This window comes from Perissodus microlepis, chromosome 1, assembly GCF_051167445.1.
Source record: "Perissodus microlepis isolate ML-2025 ecotype Zambia chromosome 1, ASM5116744v1, whole genome shotgun sequence".
Lineage (NCBI taxonomy): Eukaryota > Metazoa > Chordata > Actinopteri > Cichliformes > Cichlidae > Perissodus > Perissodus microlepis.
This window is the reverse complement of record NC_140461.1, coordinates 3641294-3659408: the sequence shown is the minus strand read 5'-3', so window position 1 is coordinate 3659408 and position 18115 is coordinate 3641294. Positions and strand designations below refer to the sequence as shown.

Here is an 18115-nt window from a genome sequence, read left to right as displayed (position 1 = left end):
CAGACAGAAAAAAATAAATCTATGCCACTTCAACTATAAAGGAGTTTGTTCATTTTGTAGATAATAACAGCATCAGATGCCTGTTGCTTGCTGGATCTTTGTACCGTGATCTCACTGTTATTGGGGCCACTCTGTAACGACCTAACACCACAGAAGGGGCGGGAGCCCTGACTGTGGTTGCAGATTGGACTACGGTGTGCTGTGATGGTTTTCATTAGCACCGTGCTGCAGACTGAACCCAGGAAGCAGACTGAACCCGCCCCCCGAGGCGGTCGAAGCAGAGCTCGTTTGTAATGTGTTTGGTTTATCAATCGCTCAAATTGAAACACTTTCTATAAACACGTAATAACTCCTACCGTGAGCTGCGAGAACCACAGCAGATTCTCATGTAAGCCGTTCACACACCAGGCCTGAGTCAGTGCCAGCAGCACAGCCGCTAACAGCCCTGCTGCCATGAAAACGCACTGTTGCCAAGGCCGCTGGGGTAAAACGCCTGAACCGGAATGGGAACGTGAACCGGATCGCCCAAGCAGAGAAACCCCTCCTTTAACCCCCTCCTGCGTTCCCGACAGAGCGTTATGGTTACATCTGCCTTCAGACGGCGCATCTTGTGAAAGGCCATGTTTTGGCTTCACCCTCTTACGGAGCTCCATTGCCTGGGAACGCAGAGATTATCAATAAATTCTTGGATCCTTTGATGAGCTGAATCCAGGTAGATAAACAGGACGCTCCCGGGTTAAGGTACAGAACTGATCCAAATCCATTACGGAAAAAAATGTAAATGTGGTGCGTTTTTCTCTTCTTGAAGTCAATCCAAATAAATTTGCTTTTTAATCGCTTCAAGTTCCCTGCCAAAGGAAATATGCAAAAGCTTCCTCTGAGGGATGAGCAGCTACTTTCCTTCCCAATCCTCCTTTTGAGTTTTGCCCAAGGCAAAACAAGCCTTGGCTTTCCACCAAGAACTCTGATGAGATGGCTAATCCTCAATTTAAATTAAGGTCAAAGAGAATAGGCCTAGTTAACAAGTTCACACATTGCTCATTACGCTGGAAGCCAGTACACTTCTCAGAAGGCACCGATCCTCTTCTCTCTGTGTGTCTGTGTTACCATTTCCTCCTTATGGGTCTTTGAATAACTCCCATCTCTGTTATGTGATGCACGAAAAATCCAAGCCAGGGTCCATCCAGCATTTCCTCTGCTCTATGTCTGCCAAAGCCTACATACGAAGTGGCCTCTGCCTCCATCGAACGCAGCCGGCAACTTCAGAACAAAAAGCAAACAGAAAGACTAAACCCTGCGAACAACAGGACAGGCTGTGGATAACTGCAGCAGCCAGAGGGAGGGAGGGAGAAGCGAGTTGACTACTGGTGACCCCTCGTCTATAAAAGCACACGTGCTTACAGGAAAAGAATAAGAAGAATAAGTGGGGGTGGGGAAACATGGGAACATTCGGAAAATGCAGGGAACAGTTGTCGGAAGGTTTGTGGATCTGTGCGCGCGTCTGAAATAAACCGAGGCGCTGCGGCCGGCACGGATGTGACCTCACACCTGATGAATTCAAGAGGCCAGATTAAGCCAGCTGTCTCGCTACATAAGAGGACAAGAGATAATAAGCACTGTTAGGGTATGAGCGTGAACGAGAGAGAAAAAAAATCCTCCAGACCCTTTCACCTCAACAGCATGCTGGGTGAGGAAACCACATATGAGATTATTAAAAGCAGTCCCCTTTCTGTGAAGCTTCTCCACAGGCCGCCGTGCTCCGATACCATCAGTCACGTAGGGTCAGGTCGGGTCAGGCAGCAGCACTGATCAGGCGGGACTCCCAAATCCACAAATTACTTTCCAGCATGTTTCACAGTTCTTTCCAGCCTACTTGACCTGAAGACACTTCAGACAACGTGTGTGTGCGTGTGTGTGTGAGTGCGTGAAACAGTAAATGGGAGAATAAAAGTGAGAGAGATGGGGGGGGTCTCTGAAGGCAGGAAATTAAATATATCCATCCAGACGGCCCAGAGAGCAACAGGAAGCAGTTCAGGGTAAAACCAGGTGCACAAAACACAATTTTCTGTGCCTTGGAAACTTCTTTTGGATAATTCAGCATGTTCTTCTGTCCGCACAGCTAAATTTAAAAATTTGAATTTGAAAGTCAACTCCCTCTGTTTGGGTCTCCACGCAAACTGAGCTGGTAGTTTTTGTGGTTTTCTTTCATTTCACAACCACAATCGGGGTTCAACAAAACTAGTAGTAAAGATCCATCAGCTGGCCCGCTGATGGATCTTAGTTTTCATTTCTTTGCCATAATCTTTACATTTGGCAGATTTCTTTTAGCAGCAATACCTGCAGCGTGCACAGTGAGTGTTTAGTCCACTTCACTTAAATGAAAGCCTTAGTTCCTAATTATCTTTCTGATAGAAGCAAAAATAAATCTACTAATTTTACTGGTATACATTAACATTAAAAAGGCCAAACCTGCTGCATAACATGCAGTGCAATAGTGAGAAGACTACATGACTCCATGAATATACGTGTGACAGTACGCAGATATACAAAACACAATCAGCAAAGAGATGTGATGCTTAACGCCGTAAGGTCATAGGCTACCATCACCACCTGCAGCCTGAGACAGGTGAGTCTGAGTCTGAGTCTCAAACTTTGTCACAACATCGACCTGATCAGCCTACCGACAGAGGAACAGACTATGGGAGGGACTGAGCGAGGACACTACTAAATTTCATTCCTCTCAGACAGATTAAAAAATTTAAACAAATCAAAAAAATATATCTGAACAAGTCACCCAACTAAAAAGCTCTGGAGATGAAAATTAAAGCCAAAGCAAAAGTTTTTAGAACAAACAAACAAAAACAAAAAAGCTGCAGTTCCCCTGATGGCCACCTGAGGTTGGCTCCTACAGCGAGTCCATCCTCATGCACTCTCATTTTAAAAAATCCAACTTTAGAGGATTGAAAGGTATATCTGCAGCATGGGACCAAAACAGTTTTGGACATAGTTGACAGCTTCCTATTTTATAACACCTCTGAATGGGGTGATTTTCAACTGGACAGGGTAGTTAGGGGCGTGGCCACATTGATTTATAGGTGTCCCACCACAGGAAGCTGTAACTGATCAGCGTCGACTAGGCCTCATTCACTAATTCTAGTGATTGAACCAGAACTCTTCACTGTGTTTCAGCTATTAGTATTTTTTAGCATGTTTGCTAATATATTTTTGATGAGATTCTAGTATTTTATTTATCAGTTAATTCATCCTTTAACTAATTCGCCAGTATGTGTGTCTACACATTCCATCAGTTTAAGAACGTAGCCTGCAACAGCCCTAAACACCATAAACTGATACATCCATCCATATTAGCAAATTAGCTGTTCTCATGAGCTCAGTGAATTCCAGGGTGGTGATAGGCCACCTGTGCAACAAGTCCAGGTATGAAATTCCTCGCTACTAAATGCTCTGCAATCAACTGTTAGTGGCCACGAAGGCAATGTAAACTCACAGCGCAGGGTCAGGGGATGCTGAGGCACATAGTGCGCAGAGGTCACCAACTTTCTGCACAGTCAGTCGCTGCAGACCTCCAAACGCCATGTGGCTCAAGAGCAGTGCATAGAGAGCTTCATGGAATGGGTTTCCATGGCCAAACACCTGCATACATCAGCAAGCACAATGCAAAGCATCAGGGGCAGTGGTGCAGAGCTGGGAATGCAGCAAAGGGTGGTCCAACATCACATAAACCCCTATGGAGTAAGAATGGGACGTCACTCAGCCTGATATATATGTGAGAAGGCAGATGAGCGAATCGTTTTGGTAATATAGTGTATAAAGTACACCCGTTATCTTTACCGCATGTCTGTGGCGACTTTGTGAGATAGTTTTGTTGAAATAAAACGAGACACAAGCCTGTCTGTCTTCTGCGGTTCTTTGTTAAAGGTAATCACAGCATTTTCTTTCTCTAGAAATATATGCGTCATCGCAGCTCGTCTGCCTGACATCCAACTCTTTCACGGCAGTAATAAACTAATCATGCTTCACTTCACCCCTAGCATTAGATGTATAGGAGCTATTACTGTAGCTTAAAGTAAGCTACATCTGGGCACCAGTTCAGCTTGCAGGTGACCACATGCCGCAGGGCTAAATGCAGCAGCGCAGGTTCAACTCCAACCCAAGGGCCTTTGCTGTTGCTCTCTCCCCATTTTTTCTATCTAATGTTCAATTTATTACATAATAAAGGCCAAAAATTAACTAATATATGGTGAAGCTTACCATCTCCTCTATCATCTATTGATACTTTGTAGGCGTTACTTTCTCTGAGTGATTGCTGGATAACCTTTTAAGCTATATCTATAATTTTGTCAGATGTCCGTTATAAAATCTGCATCCCTCAGACTGAGTTAGTTGAAAATGGCATTCACACCTGTGTGTCCAGTGTGGACAGATCTGTTAATGCTGGCTGTGAACACTGCCCGAGGGCATTTTTATACAAAAAAGAACACCAGAGATGAAAAGTGTTTATACCAGCGAGTCAAAAGCCAGCAGTCCTATTGAATGGAGATATTTAATATCATACATATTCATAAATACGAGGCCAACAGAATATCATTGATGGTCTCCTCTAAAAAAAAAAAAAAAAAGGAAAAAAAGGCCTAAGTTGTTCAAAGTTTGTTGCAGAGACAGATGTGTAGAGTGTGAAGAGCAGAGCTTGAAAGAAAATATCCAGGGTAGGTTTTCACCTCCACACAAGCGAGAGATGATTCAGGTTTCTCATGCTACGGACTAGCCGCTTAAAATTCCAAAGTGCTGCTAAAACGGCCAAAGCATCCTTCTTGTCCAAAACCATCCTGGCCAATGACCATAACCTTATTTAAAATGTTTAACTCTGTGGTTAACCCTTCCCCGGACATGCCTTTAATTTATTCTCAGGCTCTTTGTGAACAATTTCAAATTCACTTTTTAGATAAGATCACATCTCTTAAGTCCTCCCTTCCCCCTGTTTTATATCCTCTCCCCATTCCTGAGTGCATTTCAACTTTCCACCAGTTTGAGCCTGTGTCACTTTTGACTCTTAAGCGTCTAGTTGTTCAAATGAATAACACCAATACTGTGCTTGACATTCTTCCATCTCGCTTAGCTAAGGACTGTTTTGATGTAATCGGACCTAGTATCCTATTTCTTATGAACTTTTCCTTGCTCTCAGGCTGTGTTCCTTCGGCCTTTAAGCATGCTGTAGTCCACCCGATTCTTAAAAAAAGAAACTGACTGTTATGACCTTTCAAACTACAGACCGATCTCTAAGCTCTCGTTCTTGTCCAAGATCCTGGAGAGACTAGTTCTCTCCCAGCTCCAGGCGTACTTGGACACGAACAATATTGCTGAGAAATTTCAATCTGCCTTTAAGCCGTTGCATAGCACTGAAACAGTGTTGGTTAGAGTTCTTAATGATATTCTTGTAATCGCTGATACTGGACGCTCTATGGTCCTAGTTTTACTGGACCTCTCTTCGGCCTTTGATATGGTGGACCATAACATTTTATTACTAAGACTTGAGCACACTGTGGGTATTAGAGGCACTGCCCTCGACTGGTTTAAATCATATCTCGCTGATAGATCCTTATCAGTTAACTTAGGCACCTTCTCCTCTTCCTCCGCTCCGGTCTGTTGTGATGTGCCTCAAGGATCAGTTTTAGGTCCTATTCTCTTCTCATTGTATTTGCTCCCTCTAGGCGCAATCTTTGAAAAATACAATATCGCCTTCCACTGTTACGCCGACGACATACAGATCTATTTTGAACTTACTGACGACCTTGCTGTGTCCCTGCACTACTTTCAAGAATGCATGCGGGAGGTCAAAGAATGGTTCCTGAGTAATTCCCTCGTTTTAAACGATAAGAAGACTGAGGTTGTGGTGTTCAACAGTAAAATCCCTCGTGCCCAACTCTGTGCTGCCCTGGGTTCCTTTGCTAGCTTTTCTTGTGACTATGTCAGTAACTTGGGTGTACTGCTGGATAGCTCGCTCAAACTCGATAAGCAAGTGTCTGCTGTAGTGAGATCTAGCTTCCACCAACTGCGCCTTATCTCTAAGGCTAGGCATTATGTTCCGCATGAGGACCTGGAGAAGCTGTGACCTCCAGGTTGGATTATTGTAACTCCTTGTACTACGGTCTTCCCTCTTCTCTTCTTCTTAGACTGCAAACAGTCCAAAATGCAGCAGCCCGCCTCTTGACTGGTACCAGGAAATTACTCCTGTTCTAGCTAGCTTGCATTGGCTGCCCATAAAGTACCGTATTCAATTTAAAATATTACTCCTTACATTCAAAACTATTAATAAATTAGCGCCAAGTTATCTTAGTGAACTTCTCAAACCACATACTCCCGCTAGAACGCTTAGATCTGCCACTCAACTACTTCTGACCCAACCCAGATCTCGGCTGAAGTCTCGGGGTGACCGTGCGTTTGCTCCGGCTGCCCTGGTACTGTGGAATAACCTTCCTCTCGACCTCCGCGCATCTGATTCCATTGCACTGTTCAAATCACGACTAAAAACCCACTTATTCAATCTTGCCTTTCCCTCTAGTTAATATTTCTTTCATGATTTTATATCATGCACTTTTATGCTCATTTAATTTCTTGTTTGCTCGTTACCTGTTGCTTTCCTATGTATCAGTGACAGCTACCTGCTTGCATACTTAGTACTTGCTTTGGTCCTATTTCTATTATCTTCCTTCTATTCTCTATGTTACTTGTTAAGCACCTTGGCTTTTAAGTGTGCTTTATAAATAAAGTTTATTATTATTATTATTATTATTATGATGATTGTGAATGTTAGACTGTTGGTTTCAGAAAGGTAGAGAAACTGTTGGACATCAGCAGCAGAGACTGCTTATGCATTTTCATGCTCCCAGACAGTCTCCCTAAAAAACACTGAATGTTTTAATGCTGAGCCACAGCCACGTTTTTAACCGAGCAGATTCGGCCTGCTCTGTGCGAACATAGACTCATGATTGCATTAACAGAAGGAAACAGTTCACATATGCATGCAGTGTGCGATGATGTCAGCCAGGAGCCCACTTATTTGTGGGAACATTTCAGGGAGATGTTCTCCAGGCCTGTAAAGTGACCTGCATTTATTATGAATGAACACATCTGTCTGCTCCCCTTCACACACACATAAACAGAAAAAAAGCCCACGCGGGACCGCAAACTGTCCACACGGATTCCGATCAATTAACTCAAAGTGCCGCTTTGTGTCCCTGTGACAGAAGCTCACAAATTACCGTGAGCACAGCGGCGCTATACGCAGGCAAGATGCATTTCACATTTGCATGAGAAACAGAATAAGCACCTGGCTGGCCATGCAGGCAACCAACAGAGGAAGTAAACTGATGCTTTGTTTGAGTCGCAGTCTCGTCTGTTCTACACAAAGAGATGAGTCGTCCTGTGATTGGGATAGAGCTTCAGAACCAGACGTGTCTCTGGTGTCAGGTTATGATTCAGTAGTCCCTGTGGGCAGCTCCCACTCTTAAGAGATTTACAGAAAACCAAATGGTGCTTTATCTTCAGCCTTCTCTTAATACCTTCCATATGCACATAACAGTCCGCTTTCATGCAAACCAACGTGCAACTTTAGTCAAAGGAAGGCAATAAATTCATGAAATAAACATTTATCTCCAATTTGTTTTCATGGGTAAGTATAAAGATATTTCTAACAATGTTTCAAAAGTCCACATTACTCTTTGCATTTTTGTCTTTAATGCTTAGTTATGAATACAATGCATTTGGACATTTTTGTAGTTTACAAGTAGCATCATGACAGAGTTTAATGTGGGAACCTTTATTATTGACAGGTTTACACTGAGGGGACTCTGAACACTTAAACTGAAGTCTGTCAGACACACACAGCTGGAGGCACCGTGGACTAGGGCAGGGCGATATGGCCAAAAATATATATCATGATATATATTTGAAAATTTGCGATAATGATATAACTGACGATATAATTTCTGCGAGACAAAATACAACTCCACAACTTTACTAGCGCAAAAAAACCCCATCCATTTATTTTACTTAACAAGCAGCTGTTTTTTTTTTTTTATGTGCATTAAAGCTATATAAACATTTAAAAGTGTAAAAGTAAATTCCTTGCTGAAAGTTTAACCAAAAGGCATTTCCAGTAGAAATGGGCTGACATATCCTGAGCATAACTACGTATAATATCCACTGAAGTTAAAAAGAGGTTCTTTGCTACATTAAACTGCAGTGTGCCAAATAAAAAAGTCAAATATGTATTTTTCGGACCATAAGATGCACGGGATTATAAGGCACATTAAGCGAAACAAAGCAGTCAGATAAATCAAACTTTATTCAACTCATTCTTCTTGCTTCCTCCACTTCTGTACCATTGATTCGTTAATGCTGTATTCTATCACAGCTGCTCTATTCCTATGTTGTTGCAGTATATTAATGACTAAATTCGTATTGTGGATGGATTATCTCAGTTGTTCTCCTGACTGAAGTTTGGTCCGTTTACAGCATCCTGCCATGCATTGCATTGGTCTCTAACCATCAGGAAGCTTCACGTTAACTTTTTGTTTATGTTATGCTAACACAGCTGTGTCGCTAGCAATCACGTAGCACAGCATTAAACACCAGCTAGCCCAACTTCAGTAACCCTACAAACGTCACTGCCGTGTAGCTTCCTGTCTTCATTTATGTTGGAAGTGATAGCAGAGCTGTACGTTTGATTTTTTTTCAGAAATCTCTCAGTCAGAATATGCTATATCATGCTTAGGTAACTAGCGAAACTAGCGAGCTAACTTCCGCTAACTTCTAACTCTGTTAAATGTAATGAATTCTGTTTTCATGGATGCCTGGATGTTAAACATCATAGTTACACCTGGTAAAGCAGCAACGCTGATCGTTTTATTAAAGATGGAAGAATTTAGACAGTTTTTAACTCTCAGTGATGTTCGTTTGACTTCGGGACCTTAAAGGACGGAGTTTAGGACCCAGATTACTCCCAGATTAACGAGCACCTTAGTCCGACAAATACGACAATAACGACGGCCCGCTTGCATGTTCCACAAAAAAATGTGCTTTGTTGTGTATCTGACGGACAAACACCACACCAGTGAAGTTGCACGATTTTTACAAACTAATTCTGGTTCATCCGTTTCACTCAACAATCTGCTTTCCCCATTCTCATTCTCCGTTACCGACGTGCTTTTTCGGCACTGCGCATGCGCGTTTTACTCATATTCTATCGCGATATTTCATTTTCTTATCGTTTCCTAGCATTGTACCGGTATTACCGTGAATGGTATAATATGGCCCAGCCCTACTGTGGACAATTACTGGTTTCCATTATACTTCTTTGAAGTCCACCTGAGAGGCACATGTGTACTTGATAGAGTGCTTAACAAATTTATTAGACCACCACCCAATGTAAGGTCTGTGCTACAGCTGCCCTAAATTACCAGTACCGGTAACTGGGTCATTCCATCTCAAAACAACACGGGCCTTAAACCTCCAACTGTTATGGTCCAAAGACTGGACATTTATAATGACTGCTGCAAAATGTTGGCTTCATGTATCAAATAATTTACAAGATTTTTTTTTAAAGGTTTTTGACCCACTTTAAGGTCTTCAACATCTGGCAATGTATCAACATCTCAAAAACTCAAAAAAAAGGCCCCCCCTCCTAGAGCTTGGTTCTGTCTGAGGTTTTTTCCTGTTAAAGGGGAGTTTTTCCTTCCCACTTTCACCACGTAATGCTCATAGGCGGCTGTTTGAATGTTGTCCCGTATTGAGCCCCTGTATTAAGGTCTTTAACCTTGAGTATAAAGGACCTTGAAGGGACTGCTGTTGTCCCGTCACTGTCCCGAATCTGATAGTGAAATTTAGATCACCTGGACTACAGCGAGCTCGCCCTGTGATCGCTGAAACAATTCATTCTTGAGTCCAGATGCCAGATTTGCAGAGATTTCATCAGCGTGTTCAACACATTTTACCTTCATTTGTTTTTCTCTTCTGCTATGTCAAAAATGTATAATTACACACATAATGGCCTCGTTAATGTCACCAATTACTGCAATAATAGAATTTCCTACAAGTATCCTGTAGCTAACCACAAGCAGATGCTAACGTTACACCACATTCTACAATGTAGAATCCTCTTTTTTCCTCTGTGCTATTTTCCAGTAATGAACACTCAAAGGTTACTTAGAAACAATGAGCCTGTTAGAAGAAACAATGTCTCAGATTGTGGTTTTGACTTACATAGCTGCGCATCTGGTAGTTCAACTTTCCATCCCTCCCTGTGATAACAACTTCAGAGCAATTTTCACGCAAAATATTAACCTGCAGTGTTTTAACTTCATATGTAAAAGTAGATTACAAAACCACAAAACACCAAAACAAACCACTCCAAAAAAATATAATGTTCTTGCGTCAGTTGCTGTACGAAAACAAATGATTCATACTGCATCACTTAATGATGCAAAGACAATTTATGGCAGCAGCATTGATTCACACTTTGCCCCAGTTTTAGTACTAATGCAGACATCTTTTCTGCCATGTCACCCAGTTTGAAATCTGCTATGTATATCTCAGCCAGAACCAGAGTGCTGCTGACGCTCTAAAGGGGGGCAATTATAAATGACATCACATTTGGCAGAGCACAATGTTCTGTTGCTGTACAACAATGAACAAACCCTGAAAGGCCTGAAACAACTGCGATGATTCAGGATCTCATGTGGTTCACATAACAGCCCTGAAAATTCATCCCATGAAGCGTGTGGAAAAGCAATCATCACGTTTTAGGATGAAGTGTTTATGACGTGTTTGAAGGCCATTTTAGGAAGAAAACTGGACGAGGGGATGTCCCTGGCACTGATGTCGAAGCTACGTTAGATAAGCGCAAAACGCGTGTGGAAATTTTTAGCTTAACGGTCACACCGTGTGACACTTTTCCATCAGTTAATATCCACATCTGTGATGTGGTTAATGAATCGTGCACATGGATGTCAAATCCTCAGATAACTTTGTTAGACAAGTGCCAAATACATCAATCCAGGAAGTTTTACTGCTTTTTAACAAGAGCTTTATAAAATTTAAACAGCGCCACATATTTCCAACTTTTCCAGCTCCCACTGACACAAACTCACTGGCAGTACTTTAAGATAAGCTGTCACTAAGACGTACAGCCACCGAGAGGCTAATTCTTATTGAGACATCTACAATTCCCCATCTCTAAAAAAGTTCGGACATTGTAGAAAACATAGATGAAAACATAAAGAGGTGATTTGCAAAGCCTTTAAATTCCCACGCTCAACTTGAATCTGATTCCAGCAGCACATTTCAAAGAAGCAGTGTTTACCACAGGGTTGCATCACCTCTTATTTTTAAAACTCTCGGTAAGTGTCTGGGAACTCAAACCAGTGGCTGAAAGTGAACTTCTTTCCTGCAGTTGCTAATAAACAGTATAAAAGATGGATGTAGTTTCCAGATATGTCAAGCAGCAAGTTCTAAACCCGTATTTTCTTTTCAATGACCAGCAGGGGGCGACGATTGTAGCTGCAAAAAACAAATCTATGAGACAGGGTCCCTCAGTCCCCTCCTGCTGGGACCTCAGTAAACATTTCCCTGATTACTTTCTGCATAATGCATAAATCAGGAAGTTTGTTCTGTAAATCACAGTCATTCTTTAGAAAGGATTTGCTCTTTCATTAATGGCTTGTTTCTTCTTTCCACTTCCACAGTGTCGGGTCTGTGACCGTAAACAGTCTTTACCTTTATGTTGGAAAACCACAGGTCGTTCTCATGTAGCGTCGCCACGTAGATGCAGCAAAGCAGGCCAAGACCAACAGAGACAGACCAACCAACTGAAGTCCAGATTATAGCTCCCCATGACCAATCACCTGCAAGAACATTAACATGTTAGTTTTCACTGTAGGGTAAAATTTAACGTGAATAGGGCTGCCACGATTAGTCAACTAGTCACGATTACGTCAACTATTAAAATCGTCGATGACTGATTTAATAGTCGACGCGTCGTTTGAAGCTTTGTAAGATCCCAAAAGACGCAGGAATAAGTAGTAGGATTTAAGAGTGTAATAACGGACTGAAACAGAAGATGGCAGCACCTCATGTACAAGGATGCCAGCTGCCGTTAAACCCCGAAGAAGAAGCTGTCCCAGAATTCATAGCGCAGCCCAGCTCAGTTTCCAACAATGGTGGCAGCTAGTTAGTTTTAATATTACTCTTATTATTCTTTCTGGGTCACAAAATAAACGTTTAACATGTTTTCAGGCGAGAATGTAGCTGTGTAAACCTCAAATATCTGCTCAGTTTATTAAGACACCACATATTTCCAAAAGCGCTCCGACGTTTTCGGAGACGTCTGTTACCCACTAGCTCGATAGCGAGCCGGGGACAAGGCTCACTAGAGCCCGTGAGAACACCGGACTCTCGGCCAACCCACCGCTGTCTTTCCCTACTCAGGTTAAACATATATGAGTCACTTAGATAACTTAAAAATGTTATTGTTTGGCTTTTTTCAGTATTTTATTTGTTCCTGAGTAAATCGGTTTGGCTGAGATCAAAGTTATAGTTTTTACACAGCTGAATAAACGTCAAGCAGACAGCTGATTATCAGAAGTGTCAGATGATGGAGAATATACTCCGGTGTCCCGTTATATTTTAGATAGCAAGGAGTTTATTAAATTTCACCGAAACAATCTGCAAATTTCATTAAAATTTAATAAACTATCACCTTGTCTTTATTTTTAGTTAGCACATACCTTAAACACTTAAAGCTGTAAGCTAATGATAGTTATATAAGAGCACTTCATGACTGCAGCTTACTGGGAAACTTGACTAGAACAGAGCTACTTCTAGTCTTTTAAAGGTTTTAATAACACCCACTGTGACGAGTGAAAATATGTGCTGTGTGTTCCTCGTGCAGTTTCTGCAGAAACTGACTTTTTGCACAACATTGTAAATGTTTGGAATTGTCATAAAAGTGCACATCGTGATGCACGTAAGTGCGACACCCGCTAGTTTTCATTCAGTGGACACTTGTGAAATGAAGGTTACAAATATAATATGACACCAGAGTCAATCATTTAAATGTTGAAACGAAGAAAAAAGCTTATCAAGCTTCAGTCTCCTTTAGGGATGAGACACAAGAAAACATGCCTGTGCCTGCATAAATACAACAAAGGTGTACGATTATAGGCTTGAACCAGCAGAGTGATTTATGAAGGCGTCAATAAAAATCACACTGAGCAGACCTGCAGTGGGTCAAAGTCGAGGCCAGATATTGACCACCATCTCCCAGGAGATGGCTCTGACCCAAAAAAAACCCCTGCAGCAAAGTGCTTGGTTTCCAGCCAGTCTCCGCCCCCTTCTAATCGCCCATCGCCACCTAATCTGCACAGGTACTGGTACTCAATCAAGAACTTGCATTTGAGAACCGGCCCACATGAGAAGCTAATATTTTGGGTGGCTTCAAAGTGTCCTCGAGCAAGACACTGAACGTCAAATTGCCTCCACTGATGTGTGAGTGTGTGTGAGAGGGGTAACAAATAAATCACCATAAAGTCCTGTGTGAATGTGCACTGCGGGCTAAGTGTGAGCAGAGTGATCTAACCATCAGCCCAGGCATTCATGTGTTGTTTACATGCATATTTGATGGCCGCAGCTGCAAATAATGATTTCAGCGTTTTTCATTTGGCACAAAAGCATCGCACACATAATAATGTCTCCTCTTTGAATGCAGAAATGCACAAAAGGTGTAAGATATCAGGCTTTAACCAGCAGAGCAATTTATGAAAACATCAGTAAAGCCACACTGAGAACACCTGTAGCAGGTTAAAGTCAGGGTCAGATCCTGAACGCTATCCCTGGAGCTCGAGCTGGCTTTGGCTCAAAAACCCCGCAGCAGGTGCTTGGTTTTTAGCCAGTCACAACCCGATGTGACTTTCTACCCAGTGCAACACCAGTGCCCAATCTGGAAATACTTCTACTCATTTCCACCACAAAAAGTTTTAAAAATGCCTGGATTGCACTGACGCAGTGCCAGCACTGCTGCAAAGCCAGCTCTGCTTTGGTGACTTGAGAATCAGCTTTAAAGTCAACAGATTTGAGAACCAAACACTACAGGTGGAAATTGGGGATGCTTCATGTGGGAACAAAATAACAGCAGACTGCAAATCAAACCCACTGAGAAGTCCTCAACTACTTTGGCAGAGGTAAAAAGCCTGGTACTGCTGCCAAAAAGCTGGCACCAGAACAGCACCAAGAACTTCACCGGTGATTTGGTGACCAAGTAAAGATCGGCTCAAACCTGCTGAAATGTGTGGTAGAACTGGCACTTGCAGCTTGTTGGTGGGAAACATCTATGTGTGGCTCACAAAGCCTGAGATGGGAGTGCGGGGTGTCTCACTCACCATGCAGGATCTTCTCCGGATGGTGTTCAGAGCAACAGTTGTGCTGCTGGGACTGAAGCTCTGCAGCAGGAGAGGGCTCCTTCCCCTTGCTGCCCTTCCTCTGACGCAGGGTTGTCATGTTGAAATGCTGCCAGCAGAGCGCACACACAGGGGGAGGGGGTCTGATTATCCACACTGATACACATGTACACACAGGCAAAGAGCAAACATGTGTCCCAACATTACTGCGCTCAGAGCCAAAGCAAACAGGTCTTTCATTCAGATCAACACGATGGATGGATGGGTGGGGGGTGGACAGGCCTGCTTACAGCATTTCCTGGTCACGCTGACGCCAGAATAACGTGCAAATAAATAAAAAAATAAATAAATGAGATCAGCCTATCGACAACAGATTATCAGAGAGCTCTATTCATTCTACCGTTTTTAAACCGGACCAAATGTCGCGCCAAACATAACCGCAGATGCGCTCCAGCAGAGGATCATGAGGGATGTGGGGCGAACAGGGAGCCACATAAGACGGTAAAGTAGATGAGGCGGGTTTGAACCGCCACTGGGAAGCACAGACACGCAACCACAGCCTCGTTATGGTGAATGTGCGTTTCACAACACAGAGGCGCGCTCCCGCGGTGGACGAAGGACTTTGTTTCTGCCTTGACATCAACAAAAGACGAAAACGAGTCGAGCCAACGGAACATTTAGCGAAGCCTCACCCTCCTCCACAGCAGCGGCTGGCAGGATGCTCCGACAGCTCTCTCTCTCTCTTTCTCTACGTCTCTCTACCTCCCTCGCTCTTTCATTTTGCTCTCATTCTTTTTTTCACCTGCTGTTAACATTCAGCGGTCAGCCTCGTACCGCATGGGGTTTAACGGAGGGGACAGCACCGGAACACGAGAGGACCCGCCTTCAAAATAAAAGCGTGAGGTGAGGGGGGAGGTAGGCGTTTCGGAGATTAACTAAATAATTACAAAACTAAAAAAAATCTAAAATTAAAAAAATAAATATGGAACAGGGGCCGCCTAAGTTAGTGAATATTTTTACTAAAGAAAAACAAAAATCACTAAAATTATTTGGAGACAGTTTTTACAAACTAAGTGTAAAAGATTTGCAGACAGTCCATACACTCAAAAGATGCTCATTTTAATTTAATTTAATTTAATTTAATTTAATTTAATTACAAGTTTTCGGTGTAATTTTGCTACATAAGTAAAATGAAAAATGTCAACTTTAATGCAGTTTTATTAAATTAAATTGGTATATATTCAGTTAATCCCAAGCACAATTTCCTTAAAAAAAATTAGCATAAATAATTATTTGATTTTATCAGTTTCATTTTACTCTGAATTATTGCTTCGTGTTCAATAAGAAGGAAAATCACTCATCTTAATGACACCGAGTCTGTAGTTTGTTTGGCTGCCTTAATAATATAATTGGAAAGTTATTGCTGATGTTCTACTGTTTCTTATGAGATAATGATCCCAGGAGCTCAAATGAAGAACGTATTTGAATGAATGAACGCATGAATTCCTTGACTGAATTTTACTGCTGTTTTTTCTGTATTTTGTTCTGTGTTTCTCTAAATTTTCCAGTCTTTTCTTCTCACAAATTCGTGAGATATTTTTGCATTAAATTGGACAGATGACCTCTGGGTCAGTAAATGCTCTCTTCACTGTTTGCTACTTGAGTGGTTGGTCAGCCAAAAACAGCCTGAACAAAGAAAAATATATCTTTAATTATTTTACAATAAGTGTTTGTGTTTTACTGTATTATGCTGTTTTACTGTGTTAATGTGAGGAGGTGTGGTGAGCTTTATGTGCATGAGCAACACAAATCCAGTATTACTAAGGTTTGGATAAAAAGAAACACCTTTCTCTGCCTATAGGGTGTCATGCAAAAACAAGGTTATAGTCTTTAGCCTGAGTGACTTTGACATTTGGGAAACTCCAGCACTGCTTCTGCAGGTTGATCTGTAACATCTCCACATAGCAGTAGCCCAATAGTCCAGAGGTTTCCACAGTATTTTGGACTTTGTTGGTTGGATGCTTCTTTTCTCCATCAGCCGAAGCTGGAGAACCTGATGATCTTGTTGTTTTAGTTGGAACCTATATCTACCAAACATTTAGGGTTATGCAAATGATTCTCATCCATGACAGGTGTTGACTGGTTGGCAGATTCTTCTTCATCCTGCTGGAGACTATGACGTTTTCCTGTCATATTGAAGGTTTTCCTTTGCCTTTCTCATGCACTCATGCACAGTTGATACCGCTCTAATTATAGTGATGCTCCCAAATGTGTGCCACATTACCCAACCCGGTGGTTCTGTGGAATTATAATGAAGGCTGCTGCATCTGTTGGTTCTCAGGAGGTATTTGATTTCCTTCCTACCTCTCATATTTGAGAAGCATATTTGCCACCTGGGGATGCCTCCCTAAGGAGGGAGTCACAGGTTCCCCAGAGGGAGAAAAGTGTGAATGTGTGATGGCATTCAGGGCACTCTTCAGACTGAGGATGATAGGATTGAGAGTACCATCATATTTCTCGCACAAAGTCAGATGTGACACTGAACAGGCTGGAGTTTCTTTCAGGAAAATGAGAAAAGTTCTGAGAGGAAGACACTTAAAGATCCCTGTTCAAATCGCGCTGAGGCTGTACACTAACCAGTGCTCTGTGTAAGAGATTAGAGGAGTCTGAGATATGGGTGTACAGAGAGATACTTTAGATACCTTGTAGAGTCAAAGTTTTCTGTCATATGAGCAAAAAGACAGTAATTCTCACTTCATCAAGAGAAGGAGGCTAGAATATTTTGCTTATATGATGCAAAACAACAAATACGGTCTACTGCACGTTATACCCAAAGAGACAACTGATGACAGAAAAATGTCCTGACTCAAGAACTTTCACCAGTGGTTTAGACTAAACACACTGATATTGTTCAGAAACACTACAGATAATAAAGTTCACGGTGATCACAGCGTCGGTGGTTTGCTAGTTTGACAGAGATTAATGAGAAATCTGTCAGGCTCAAGAGGAATGGATTTGAGATTAACATTTAAGGGCAGAAGGTTGAATCTGATGCTGAAAAATGTGTTTTTTTTAAAGAACGATCATAGTGACTTAAGTCATACACAACTGTGTGACTGAGAAGTTTTCTAAACTGAAACCTTCTGCTTTAAAAGGTCGGTTCAGATGATGCCGTGTCTATCTGCTGCTATCAGGCACATACGTTTTCTTTCAAATGTGTCCGTCATTGACATTTCTGCCCTCACCTCTGTCCACTGGAAGTGAGTGGAATTAGTTAAAGGACTAACTTTTAAAACTAACTTTTCAAGAGTTCAGCAGCCCGTGTGTTTCCATGACTATGTCCTTCTTTTCAGTTTTCTATGGTTCAAGTGGTCAAACCAGAAGATTATTGATGTGGTAGCTCATCCAGCTCATGATCCGTCACAGTTCACAGGTTATTAATAAGCTAATATGTTACTATGGTCATGTGTGAAGTACAGAAAGAAAGATATACAGTAAGTATTGTTGTTGCTTGCAACAAGCTTGCAAACAGTCATACCTCGGGCAAATGTATCTAATTTCACTCAAATCTGACTAAATCGTACCAGTAAAACAACAAATATGACCTTGACATTGAGCAAAATTGAGTGAGGACCTATCACTGT

At 42.0% G+C, this 18115-nt stretch overlaps 1 protein-coding gene across 3 annotated transcripts in view; it reads right to left on the bottom strand.

Moving 5' to 3' along the window:
• dpy19l3 (dpy-19 like C-mannosyltransferase 3) overlaps window positions 1–15419 on the bottom strand; it is an 88312-nt gene extending 72893 nt beyond the window's left edge. The window contains exons 1-3 of one of the 3 annotated variants that reach the window (XM_084927250.1): window positions 15164–15419; window positions 14454–14580; window positions 11794–11921 (exon numbers count right to left, since the gene is read on the bottom strand). In XM_084927250.1, coding sequence (XP_084783376.1) covers window positions 11794–11921; window positions 14454–14571 — 246 coding nt within the window. In that variant the 5' untranslated portion in view covers window positions 14572–14580; window positions 15164–15419. Of the gene's footprint in view, window positions 1–356; window positions 1293–11793; window positions 11922–14453; window positions 14581–15163 lie in introns of those variants that run through there. The other 2 variants (XM_084927243.1, XM_084927239.1) reach the window with 2 other exon arrangements.
• Between the last annotated feature and the right edge of the window lie 2696 nt (window positions 15420–18115).